Genomic DNA, 12,962 nt, shown 5'->3' with positions numbered 1-12,962 from the left:
TTTTATAAGACAAATATGACCTGATTTGTCCCTGAGAAAAATGACAAAATTACAGGATTTTATAAGACAAGTATGACCTGATTTCATTTTTGGACCAAAATGAAACCACAGAGACCTAGATGCAAAAGGTTTGAGTTTTGGACTAAAGTGACAAAAGTAACAAAACCTCATGATCAAAATGGCAGTTTACTCTTTGCCTTTGCCCGAAGAAAATGTAAAGCAACTACTTTTAACTTTATGTCGTTGCGGAGTAATTTCCCTTGTATATTTGAAGTAAGACTTTTGATTTCACAACCTCTTCTTAAAGTAAACTAAATGGCTTCTACTTCATCTTCATCTGCCCCAACAACCTCTTCTTACGAGTACGATGTCTTCCTCAGTTTCAGAGGTGAAGACACTCGTCATTCTTTTACGGACCATCTTTGTAAGGCCTTACATCAAGCCGGGATCAGGACTTTCAGGGACGATGATGAAATCCGTGAAGGTCAAGAACTGAAGCCAGAAATCGAGAGATCCATAGTAGAATCCAGGGCTTCAGTGATTGTATTTTCAGAGAACTTTGCAAATTCAAGCTGGTGCCTGGATGAGCTCTGGTTGATCCTGGAGCAAAGGAGGAATGGCGCTCATTTGGTTTTACCAGTGTTTTATAAAGTGGACCCTTCAGATGTGAGGAACCAGCGAGGAAGTTACGGTATACAAGAAGCAAAAGATGGAGTGGAAGGTACAAAATGGACACATGGTAATGTGAGACGGTGGAAGGCAGCCCTAAAAGAGGTCGCTGATTTGAAGGGGAAGGTTCTTTCAGGGTATGCTTCAATATCTTTACACAAAAACAGCTGTGACTTTTTCTTCGTATTCATGTATTTCAATTATTTGGTGTAAAGTGACGGTTCAGGGATTTTTTTCATAGGTTTCTTTTGGTAGATTCTCACTAGTTTTTTCCAAACCATATAAAGTTTCCACTAATTTTTTCTAAACCGAGGGGTTCTGGGAACCCCTAAAAACCCCCTAGATCCGCCCCTAATGGTGTACTCTAAAATTTTTGTTATTATATTAACCATTATATAATTAAAATATTTACGTCAACAATGTTAAAGGATATATTTTTTTTGTTAGCCACCCGTTTAACACATAGTACTTAAACTAGTTAATTTCTGTATATAAACACTTGTTACTGCTGCTACTTTAGTTTTGACTTGCAAATTTAGGATTTTAATGGCCCATCCCATTGGAATTGTTTTTTTATTTACCAGAAATTGTTTTTCTATTTAACGAAAATTGTTTTATTAAGATGTTTTAAACTTTAAAGCATAGATTTCAAGAACAAAAGTGAAAATCATGCTTTCATTCTTTCATGTTCCTTGTCGATATACCATGTGAAATGGGTTTGGGGCAAACCAGATCAGAGCATGCTATAATTTATTTAATGATTAAATAAGTCGCAAAATGAATACAACATTACATTGGTTAAATAAATCTCAAGACAAAATTAAGAGGAACTGGGTGGGTCAGGCGGGTTCAGGTGATGGGTCAAAACTGGTTCTTGTTGAGCATATACAGGTTAGAGCAAATGAGATCCGGTCAACGAGCCGTTTTAAAAAAAGCATCAATTTGGTTCAGGTCAACATGGCTTGAGGTGAAAAAGGAGTTGCGCTGAAATGAGTTGTTTTTGTTGGGGATCAGACGACAAATATGCAGCGGAGTTTAATGATGTGTTAGGATAGTGAGTGGGATTTGTGTTATCAGAGACAAGAGATCCAAATTGGATATGCATGATAAAGTAATATTGATGAACAATTGAAGTGATTAAGCGGACAATTCTTTGAGGAAACAAGAATGTCTTGATACCGGATATTGTTTCCGGTAACGAATATATACATAGGAGTATTTGGCGGTTCGAAAATGGCGGGTAACTGTCAAGGACAGTTATTTGAAAGGTTTTCCGCTTATCTACCGATCATTACATATTCTTATCACTAACTAAACTAATACATATCATATGCAGTTCTAATTATATGTTCGAATGATAATAAAACGTATAAACATAACTTAGTTTAATAAATCCAACATAACCCCCCTTAAACTAGGTTATGTTTCCGAGCTTGATCCAAAACGCTTCGATTTGCTTCATCTACAGCCCATCTTGCATAGTTGAAATTGAAGCGTTTTCTTCTTTTCCCTTTATTCCAGTCTTCATCATCAATACCTGCAAATAATGCGACTTGTTCCGTCCCTGCAGATTCTTGTTGAGCTTCTCCTGCACTTTTTGATCTTTCATGGCAGCCTCCGGTGGACTTTCTTCTTCTATAAAAGTCTCCTTGTCCTGCACTTTCTTTTGAACTTGTTTGAAATTGTAATAATACTCTAGGATATCAAGATACATGGCATATGTGACTCTCATGTAATTTCCGTCTTCATAATCGAATCCCAGATCCTTTGCTATTGCAGGCCACAAGTTCTCCGTTGTTACATTTCTGTAACCCCCGTCCACGGCCACCAACAAGTACAGACTCAGCAAATTGATTTTCCTCATGTGTGAAGCAACTGGTGGAACCGGCCTTGTTGAGATTCCCATGTATTCGAATAGAAACCATTTAACCAATTCTTCAAACTTTGAGTCGAGTATATGTTTGTACTTGACAACAAAATCTCGATCATCCAGCAAGTTCATAAACGCTCTACAGTCTTCAAATTCTTTGAATTCCATAGCCTTAACGATCATGATACTCCAATCTGTCTCTTGTGAAGACAGATGAAGTTCTTCGAAATATGAATTCAAATATCGTTGCTTGAACTCTTCATCAAATACACCTTCTTCAATTATTTTTTGCTTTTCTTTTAACCCAATATCCTCTTCCCTCGTCAACCCACTCACTTCATTAATCAAATTATTCACCGGAACAGAGAACATGGGAAAGATTCTGCAAGTATCACCGTCTTTGTTAACGGTAAATCCTTGCATAGTCAATTGATCCATGCTTAATACGTTTCTGTCTAATTCCGGAGAGTAAAAGACACCCTGAATTTTCATAATTTCATTACTCGTTTTAATCTCTACCGATCCAACCCCCCGTGTAAACAAGAAATTTCTTTCACCCGTTTGTGTATCAACCCCAATGATGTGTTTAATGCGTTTAAACACATTCAAGTTTCCGGCCATGTGATGTTTAAACACAGAACTAACGTACCATAAATCGCTCCATAGCCCTCCTTCAGTACCGACAACGATCATTTCTTGATGATCTTTGATTCCTCCTTCTTCGTTCTGTATCCCCGTATTCATTGCTTGCCGGGTTGCCTCATCTGTTTCCTTTTTCAGACATGAAGAAATTTGATGCCCGGGTTTTCGGCAGTAAAAACATACCTTTTCCCGATAACAATGTTTATTCTTGCCATTCATTTCATCTGTACAGTGTTGGCACGGTAAGAGTGTGGATGTTGATCGAATTCCAGTCGTCTTCATCTTGCCCGTCGATGCTCTGATACCACTTTGTTGGGGATCAGACGACAAATATGCAGCGGAGTTTAATGATGTGTTAGGATAGTGAGTGGGATTTGTGTTATCAGAGACAAGAGATCCAAATTGGATATGCATGATAAAGTGATATTGATGAACAATTGAAGTGATTAAGCGGACAATTCTTTGAGGAAACAAGAATGTCTTGATACCGGATATTGTTTCCGGTAACGAATATATACATAGGAGTATTTGGCGGTTCGAAAATGGCGGGTAACTGTCAAGGACAGTTATTTGAAAGGTTTTCCTGCTTATCTACCGATCATTACATATTCTTATCACTAACTAAACTAATACATATCATATGCAGTTCTAATTATATGTTCGAATGATAATAAAACGTATTAACATAACTTAGCTTAATAAATCCAATAGTTTTAGAAAAGAAAGTGCCAAAATAGGTTGACCCGCTATGTTCTTTATGGTGGCTAGTGGCGATGGTGTAGGCAAAGGTACGGTGGCGGATACAGAGGCAGCGGTGAGAGGTGGAGGTTGCGAAAACAACTACGGTTGTGGAGTGTGGTGATGGGTGTGTTGGGGGTTGTGGCGACAACTTAGTGGTCAATAGCAGTGGTGGAGTGTGGTGGTGGCTTCATTGGTGAAGTGGTGGTGACCATGGAAGTGGCAGCGAGAACGAGTAGGTGGTGGAGGAACAATGGTCACCAGCGGTGCTAATCCATTTGGACCCATTTTAAGTTAGCAACTTTTATGATAGTTGTCCGTTTGACGCGTCTATTAATTTCAGTAGGCACAAATAAACCAATTGACTAGTTTAAGGTGATCCAAATGAACCCTATTGAGTTTTTATACCCAAACCTACCCATTCTTTGAATAATTATATTAAAGAGATAATGAAAAACTACACATCCTCACATTTGGTAGTTGCGGTTGACGGGGGTGGTGGCAAGGACAGTGGTGGAAGTACAGGCGGTGACTTGAGATGGTGGTGGCAAGGACGGTGGTGGAAGTAGAGGGGGCAGTGGTGGTGACAAAGGAGACGATGGTGGGAGGTGGCGTCTATCATTGGTAATGGTTTGCTGACCCATTTGAACCCGCTATAAGTTATAAAGTTTTTTTATGAGTACCCAGTTTGCTAAAAGCTATGTTACTTTGCACAATTTGATGGTCCTTCTCAGAGTAGTGTAATGGATTAAGCAACCGCATTAACGCCAGTAGGGTGAACATGGTTTAGTTTTCCATATTTAATGGAGCGTATCTAGCTAGTTCAGTTTCTCATTATTAAATTATTGCTTTAGTCAGATTGCATGTACATTTTCTATGTACGCTTTGGTTGATCGTTTATGGAGGTTTTAATCAGATTGCATGTACATCTGAAAAATATTTTTTATATTTTATTTTTTTATTCGGTTGATCGTATTGGGTGGTTTTATTTAGTGCATGAACTGAAGCCTTTATGCTCTTAAGCGGTTTTGATGTCTTGCTCTAAGTTTGATCATTTTCCTTTACAGGTCTGAAACCGCCTTTATTGCAGATATTGTTCAGAAAGTTTACTGTGAACTAGATTTGAAACTCCTTAGTACTCCAACGGATCTAACTGGAATAGAGACTCGAGCAAAAGGTATTAATTCCTGGTTGAAATATAAGCAGCCTAGTTCTCCGGTTCTAGCAATTTGCGGTATGGGAGGAAGTGGCAAGACAACGCTTGCCAAATACATTTATAACTCCAACAAGGAAAACTTTGAATGCAGCAGTTTTCTTGAAGGGATTGAGAATCAACCTGCTGTATTGCTTGGTTTACAGAAACAACTTCTCAGTGATGTTTCAGGAAATAACATAATGATATCTAATGTTTCTGAAGGAACATTTCAGATCGAAAAGGTTATCGAAAAAAAAAGGGTGCTTATTGTTATTGATGACATCGATGACAAAGATACATTAAACACTTTAGTTGGAACAAAGGTTTTACATACACAAGGTAAAATCATTATAACAACAAGGCATCTAAGCATACATACATGGTTTGGGTCCATATCTATTGGCTGCCATGTCAACAAAATCGAATTGTTAAATGATCATGAATCATTGGAACTTTTAAGTTATCATGCCTTTGGATCTAAAGTTCCTATGGAAGGTTTTGAGGAGCTTGCAATACAGTTAGCAAAATATTGTGAAGGGAATCCGCTAGCTCTCAAGGTATTGGGTTCTTCTCTATCTGAAGGTCAGGGGACAAGAATTGAAACGTGGAGAAGTACTAGGAATTCACTGAATTCCTTGAAAGGAGATATTAATATTAAAATCCAAGGTGTACTACAAAAGAGTTTTGATACCTTGCCATGTGAGAGTCACTGAGAGTTGTTTCTCCATATTGCTTGTTTCTTTCTTGGTGAATTTGCAGAGGATGTGGAAAAGATATTAGAGGATGACTATCATGCAGAATCTGGGATTGTGACCCTCATTAACAGATGCCTTGTTACTGATCCAAGAGTTAGTGATTACAGACTGGCAATGCATAAGCTCCTACAAGATATGGCAAGAAATATAGTTCGAAAGGATTCCAAAGATCCTGCAGAACATAGTAGAGTTTGGCGTCATGATGAATGTAAAACTTTGTTGAGGAACGGAGATGTAAGATGCTTCTTCTTGCGTTTATCTTTATGCTCATTGTACATTTCACAACCTTTCATTTCAAATAAGCCTTCTCTAATTTCATGTCTTTCTCCGTTAGGGTTCCAAGAAAATTGAAGGCCTGGTGTTGAACATGCCAGACGATACGCAAGGGATGGGATCAAAGGTAAGTCTAATAAGTAAATTAGTGTTCGATACATGGCAAGAATTACAAGAATTTCCCAATACCATAATTGTCACACATCAACATAGTTGTCTTCTTGACCAAATTTGAGCAATTATATATTTAATGAAATTAATTAAAAAAGTAAATTTATGTTCTTCCCCTGTCTTTTAACAAAATTGGCCATACAGCTCGAGAACCACCAAAATAAGCAATTAATTATATGAATTTCTTCACCGGTGTGTAGACTTAACCACCATAATGGTTGATTGGCTAATTGCAACACAAATTGACACCTGAATGAGCTAGAATGACACAAAACGGTATGAATCTGATTTTGTTCACTCTTTCCTGTTCATAAAAACATGATTCATTTCAAACCCATTAAATCGAAAAAAGAAACAGTTTTGAGATTTCCTCGCCTGTTTGTCTTTGAAAGAAAATTGTTATTTTATTTGTTTTGTGGTTAACGATCAATTATTACGTTTTGCCTGTCATTCCTCAAATTGTTAATACATATTACGACCAGGACTAAAGAATATATTGGTTAGGGCCGGACACAATAGATTTCAGTTAGGGAAGCATTAATGTATGCCCTAAGGGGTTAAGAATAAACGACTTTCAGGGAGGTGAATCGTTGTTTTTTTTGTATACTTTTTCTTCATCCTCTAATGGTAGCGAAATATTATTTACCTAGTGATCATTATCAGGCATACTGAATTTGCAGGATTTTAAGACAAGTTCCCTTATAAAGATGAAGAACCTAAAATTTCTCTATCTCCGTAATGTGAAACTCACCGGGACCTACAAGAATTTTCCTGACTTAAGATGGTTGAAGTGGCAAAGATGTTTTCTGAAAAGAGTACCCGCAGGCCTATTAACAAACTGCTTGGTGGCATTAGATATGAGTTTTGGAGATTTGGAAGAGTTCAACCCACCCATGGTACAAGGAATTCAGTCTTCTGTTTATCACTTTACCTTTTAGCTTCTTAGTGTTAGACAATCTTCATTTGAATGTACAATGATATATTCAACTTGTTATTCGTGAAACAGGTTCTTAATTCGCTCAAGGTTCTATATCTTTCTTACTCTTACAAACTTGTCAGCATCTGCAATCTCCACCGACTCCCTAAACTTGTGGTTTTGAACCTCCGTGGCTGTATCAGTTTGAGTCATGTTTGTAAAACCGTTAGATACCTTGAGAATCTTTCCTACTTGAGCTTGACAGGGTGCACTAGGCTGTGGAAGGCTTTATCGAATCAGAAGTGTGTAAATCAACTGGAAAGGCTAAAAGCTTTATGTATTTGTGGTGGAACTCCACAACAGCCTTTGTTTCCCTTACCCCAATCATTATCTACGTTGATTTTATCTTACATTTCATTTGAAATCCTGCCCACTTATATTGACCTTAAAATGCTTCGAGTCCTTAACTTGACTTCTTGTCCAAACCTCAAGTCTCTCCCATGTCTCCCAAGTACGCTAAAGTGGTTGCATGTAGATTGGTGTACATCGCTAGAGAGAATAACATTCCAATCAGCTCGTTTCACACTAGAGATGTTTCGTTATGAAGGTTGTTTTAAACTGTGTGAGATTGAAGGGCTTTTTAGGTTAGTATCCATAGAAAAACTTGATGAAGCAGATCTGGGACATATGCAATGGATTAAAGCGTATAAAGATGATAAGGTGGACCTGGTTGGTGATGAGATTACTAAAGGCAGAACTTGGAATATCCAGGTTATCTCTTTCTCAGTGTCTCACAATGTTTAGTATATGATGAAGTAATTGAGTTTTGTGTTGTGTAATATATATAGATGTTGTATGAATATGGTATAAGAAGCACCTATCTGCAAGGCATAAAGGATCAAAGCATGGCGACACATCAGTATACGTCCTCATCCAAATTTTTATCCTTTCGTGTGCCTCTGCATCCAAAGAAGCATAAAATTCATGGATTAAATGTAACGGCCTTATACACATCATCAGTAACTGAAGATAGATATCCTTTGTTTGCCAGAATCAGTAACCGAAGCAGGGGTGTTACCTGGGTATACAGCCCTGTGGTGTATTGCAAACCCAAAGTTGATGAAGATGTTGTGTGGTTAAGTTATTGGCCAACTGGCAACTTATTAGACGTTGGTGATGACGTTTATGTGGATATCATAGGGAAGGAAGGAACAATAATAAGTGGATGTGGTGCGAGCCTTGTGTATAAGGATGGCAGTGAAGTAGAAAAAGAAGAAGAAAAAAGTGAGGAAGAAGTGATTGGAGGAGATCTGTCTCGATTCGAGGTAACCAAAGGAGGCTACTATCTTTGCCGTCGTGATTTCTTCAACTCAATCATCCCAGCTACTTTTTTTGGAGACAATATTCATATTACTGGTAAGTTCCTAGTTATTTGAACAATTGATTGTCGATGTTTTATACTTGTTATTAATATTTGATATTAAGATGCATAATCATAAGCACTTATTGTCATAGATTCACGAAGATGGAGAACATGGAGTGAGTTAAAATCTCGCTTGGAGGAATTAAATAATTTCCGAAACCCCAATCAGAGTGTATGTATACACCTTTACTTTTGTTTTTTTTCGTCCCCGTAATTTGTTTGCTTTTAATGTTAAATCCATTAGCAAATTCTTATTTCCGTTTCTTTTCTTTTCGTTTAATTTTTATTTTTTACTTTGTTTGAGAGAGTTCTTATTATGATGGTTCTTATTGTCGTTTGTTGTTCGATCCTACTTTTTTTTTTCCAGAAATGGAAAGTAACGCTGGGAGTGAACTTTAACAGTGAAAGTGAAATAAAAAAGATAGAGAAGGCAGTTTCTAGTGTTCCGGGTGTTGAATCTGTTTCCTACGCCAATGAAATAGGAAGATTGATTGTCATCGGGCGTTTTGATCATCAAGAAGTTGTAACGTGTGTGAGGGAATTTGAGAAGATGGTTCAGATCCTCGAAAGAGAGTTTTTTTTGACTTTTGACAAGTAAGATGATGCCTGTTGGCCTCTCAACTTTGGGTGTTATACCAAACGGAACAAGATGGGTAGCAGCTGCTCATCTAGCATCATCCGATCTCTCCAAATCCAAACCCTAAATTGAAATATTAGGATACTTGTTGGCGGTACACATTCCACAAAAATCATCTTACAAAACTTTCGCTCATCAAACTCTTACACCTCTGTTTTCTTTATGGATACTTGTTGGCGGTACACATTCCACAGATGAGAACGTATTTTAGGTTCGACAGGTGACACACTTTTTGTTATTATTTTATACTAGGTTAGAAACCTATGTATGACAGTGGTTGTATAAATGTAATTTTATATAATAAGTAATGAAAAATATATCTTTGAAAAACTCGTATCATATGTTAACACATACGCTCGTCAAGTTTATCTTTTAAAATGAACTTTGATATACTATTTCCTTATTATAACATTTTACTTTGTATTTTTTTTTACTTCGCATAAATGTAATTTTATATAATAAATAATATCTGTAAAAAAACTCCTATATTGCACATGTTGACACATATAGTCATCAAGATTTATATTTTAAAGAGTAAACTACCATTTTGGTCTCTTAGGTTTGGTCAGTTTTGCCACTTTAGTCCAAATCTCACAGTTTTTGTATCTGGATCCCTATGGTTTCAGTTTTGTTGCCATTTTGGTCCAAAAGTGAAATCTGACCAGATTTATCTTGTAAAATCCTGCTATTTTGTTCTTTTCCTTAGAGGCAAAATGATCATTTTATTTTTATTATAACACATTATGAATTAAAATAATTAAATTAAGACTTTGGCCATATAAAAGCACAATCTCATAAACAAGTGGCATATCAGATTCAAGAGCTCAGCTTCATTTTCTAATCTTTTCCGGTTCATCTTCATTGAATCATGGAATAATGGATTCTAATAATCCAACCTATTAATCGTTGGCCGGCAACGGTCCCAATTTCAAAAATAACCAGTAGTGGTCCAACCTTTTCACATATTGTAAACTAATGGACCTTTACTAACAGAACCTTAATTTCATTTTGTCCCCTTATCCTTTTCGGTTTAGTAAAGGTCCATTGGTTTACAATATATGAAAAGGTGGGACCACCACTAGGTATTTTTTAAGTTGGGATCGTTGCCGGCCAACGGCTAATAGATAGGATTATTAAAATCCATTATTCCTTGAATCATTGGTGTTCTTCGTCTATGTTCATCGTACACACAGTTGAGTGTGCGAGAGTCGACTTACAGAGAGAAACAAGTTTCGATTTCAGATCTGAAATAACCGCTCAAATTCTGTTCGAGTGATTACTTCACAATCATTAGGTTCCGATCTGCTTCACAAGAACAATAAATCTGATTCAGGAGGAGGTGAAGGTGGAGGAGGTGAGGGTGTCGGGGTGGCGGCGGTGATGGTGGAGGCGGTGAGGGCGACGGTGGTGGCGGTGACGGGGGTGGTAGTTTAACACGTGTTTGAGTTGTAGATTCGATCTTCAGAGGTGACGGTGGTGGCACCGGGTTGCTTTCACGTGGTGTCTGGCGGCTGAGCAGGAGAACTAGGGTTTGGGATTTGGGGGAATATGAAGAAGGTTCTGTACTTTTATGGTGTCTGGCAGAGGTTTGGGCAGATGTTTCATAGAGAGAGAGAAAAAAAGTGCGGTGCTTGTAGTGGTGGCAGTGGGTATTTTGTGGTGGAGGTGTGGTGGTGGTGGATCTTCAGTGGTGGTGGTGATTATTTGAGAAGAGAGAGACGTGATAGTGATGTTAGTGATTTGGGGAAGAAGAAGCGAGGGTGGTGATTTGTTTTACTTAAACTATTTTTTCTATTTTATTAAAAATGACCATTTTGCCTCTGAGGAAAAGGACAAAATAGCAGGACTTTACAAGACAAATCTGGTCAGATTTCACTTTTGAACTAAAATGACAACAAAACTGAAACCACATGGACCCAGATACAAAAACTTTGAGCTTTGGACTAAAGTGGCAAAACTGGCCAAACCTCAGGGACCAAAATGGCAGTTTACTCTATTTTAAAAATGAACTTTGATGTACTATTTACTTATTATAACATTTTACTCTGTTTTTTATTTATTATTAGGTTAAAAACACATGTATTACATGAGTTGAATCCCATTTTTATGATACATTCAAATTATGAGGTACAATTACTTTAGTTAGTTTTATGCACCTTCATGCTTATTTGTTTATTTCATTTATAAAACACTCGTCTCAAATTTGTATTAAATAGAATTTATGGTATAAAAAGGTGGAGATCGATCTCCACAATTTTATAGGAAAATAAGGTGAGAATGCACCTGGAAGTGACACGTGTCCAAAAAAAAATTCATTTATTAGTATATGAAGATTTTTTATGAATTATACCGTGAAATCGAGAATTAATTCTATTTGAATGGAGTATAGAATTGTTATATTTAAAAATGATGTTCTTTCTAAATGTTGATGCAATATGCGATAAATGATAGGGTTAAATCAATTATAACAGTACATCTAACATATTAAAGGTGAAATTAAGTTGTCAAGATTTGACAATTGAAAGAAATTGTGCGATTATAATGGTGTGTCCAAACCATTATAGTGATGCGTCTAAAAACACTTACAATTTGATAGAACCATATGCCCCGACCTAGAATAATTATTTAATTCTAGTGAAAAAAACAATAATACAATGATTAAGTATATATCAAACGCGAGCCTTTGATTCCTAATTTACTATAATTTGAATCACCAAACTCCGGTCTATATATATCTACTCATAATAAAAACCAACATTTATCCTTATCTAAATTTTTGTTTAAAATTATTTATAGAAAAACAAATATTTATTCTTATCTAAAAATAATTGTTCATAATTATTATTAATAGAGTGAATTGCAAATTTTGTCCTTTATCTTTATACCTAATTGCAGACGTTGTCCTTTGTCTTTAAAATTGATTAGTTTTGTACTTTATGTTTCAGATTGTTGCATGGTTTGTCCTTTGGTCCTAACTTAGTTTGTTTTTAACGTTAAATGAGATCATGTGCATGTCACATGAGGGTACTTTTGTAATTTTACCCATTTAATTAAAAAAATATGTTAATTGAAAAATCAAATAAATAAAATATATATTAAACCCAAAAACTCTCTGTCTCTCTCAACATCCTTTTTCTCTCTGAGCTCTCTCCCTCTTGTATCTATTCTTCAAGACATGAAACTTCACCAACCACCTTCCATCCACCATCGCCGCTGCTAGATCTGCGGGATCTGTGATGTTTCTCTTCAATGATCGTCTGTTCTGCATCTAGACTCAAACCCTCAAGCGTCGATGCTCAAAGACACTCGAAATCATCATCGTCTCCAACACCCCTGTCCAGATCTGGTTAAATAAGGAACGATAATGGGTAGGTAGGGTGGAGGATAGGGTGGATGTGAGGTCGGTGAAAGCGGTGGTTGGTGGAGAGAGAAGAACGGTGGCGGAGGATTAAAGGGGTGGTTCCGGTGGTGGTGGAGAGAAGGTGGGAGAGAAGTTCGGTGGGGGATGAGGTGGTGTGGTGGTGCGGATGTGGTGGATATTGCCGGTGGGAAGTGGTGGTGGTGATCCCGAGCCATTGAAGCCATGATTGATGTTGAAGACCGGTGAACTTTTTCGATTTGATTTGTGTTATTGAAAGTTGAAACTGTTGTGTTGTTCTCCTTTCATTAAATA

The 12,962-nt window shown here is 37.0% G+C and overlaps 3 protein-coding genes across 4 annotated transcripts; all 3 read left to right on the top strand.

Moving 5' to 3' along the window:
• Positions 1 to 315: 315 nt before the first annotated feature.
• LOC118490370 (disease resistance protein RPV1-like) lies at positions 316 to 882 on the top strand. The gene has a single exon (XM_035987970.1). It carries the CDS (start codon positions 316 to 318, stop codon positions 880 to 882), a length of 567 nt encoding a protein of 188 aa, XP_035843863.1.
• A 3,575-nt stretch (positions 883 to 4,457) lies between these two features.
• Positions 4,458 to 5,827, top strand: LOC110928691 (disease resistance protein RPV1-like). Its single transcript, XM_035987969.1, has 2 exons — positions 4,458 to 4,543; positions 4,987 to 5,827. The coding sequence occupies exons 1-2, from the start codon at positions 4,458 to 4,460 to the stop codon at positions 5,825 to 5,827; spliced, it is 927 nt and encodes a 308-aa protein (XP_035843862.1).
• A 120-nt stretch (positions 5,828 to 5,947) lies between these two features.
• Positions 5,948 to 9,623, top strand: LOC110928690. 2 transcript variants are annotated; one of them, XM_022171725.2, is made up of 7 exons: positions 5,948 to 6,103; positions 6,204 to 6,269; positions 6,994 to 7,209; positions 7,320 to 8,000; positions 8,078 to 8,645; positions 8,745 to 8,824; positions 9,020 to 9,623. In XM_022171725.2, exons 1-7 carry the CDS (start codon positions 5,984 to 5,986, stop codon positions 9,248 to 9,250), a joined length of 1,962 nt encoding a protein of 653 aa, XP_022027417.1. In that variant the 5' UTR covers positions 5,948 to 5,983; the 3' UTR covers positions 9,251 to 9,623. The 2 variants fall into 2 exon arrangements, with proteins under 2 accessions (XP_022027417.1, XP_035843308.1); XM_035987415.1 differs by lacking the exon at positions 5,948 to 6,103 and having other exon boundaries at positions 6,977 to 7,209.
• Positions 9,624 to 12,962: the final 3,339 nt, after the last annotated feature.

This window comes from Helianthus annuus, chromosome 3 (genome assembly GCF_002127325.2).
Source record: "Helianthus annuus cultivar XRQ/B chromosome 3, HanXRQr2.0-SUNRISE, whole genome shotgun sequence".
NCBI classification, from domain to species: domain Eukaryota; kingdom Viridiplantae; phylum Streptophyta; class Magnoliopsida; order Asterales; family Asteraceae; genus Helianthus; species Helianthus annuus.
This window is presented reverse-complemented; position numbering and strand designations above follow the sequence as displayed.

What these genes read in the sequence shown, in the direction of transcription:
- LOC110928691 (XM_035987969.1), top strand. Translation starts at nt 4,458, where the DNA reads ATGGTGGTGGCAAGGACGGTGGTGGAAGTAGAGGGGGCAGTGGTGGTG. An exon ending in GGAGGTGGCGTCTATCATTG is followed by an intron (nt 4,544 to 4,986) that starts GTAATGGTTTGC and finishes TTTCCTTTACAG; the next exon opens with GTCTGAAACCGCCTTTATTG.
- LOC118490370 (XM_035987970.1), top strand. Translation starts at nt 316, where the DNA reads ATGGCTTCTACTTCATCTTCATCTGCCCCAACAACCTCTTCTTACGAG.
- LOC110928690 (XM_022171725.2), top strand. Translation starts at nt 5,984, where the DNA reads ATGCATAAGCTCCTACAAGATATGGCAAGAAATATAGTTCGAAAGGAT. An exon ending in CTTTGTTGAGGAACGGAGAT is followed by an intron (nt 6,104 to 6,203) that starts GTAAGATGCTTC and finishes TTTCTCCGTTAG; the next exon opens with GGTTCCAAGAAAATTGAAGG. An exon ending in TCCGAAACCCCAATCAGAGT is followed by an intron (nt 8,825 to 9,019) that starts GTATGTATACAC and finishes TTTTTTTTCCAG; the next exon opens with AAATGGAAAGTAACGCTGGG.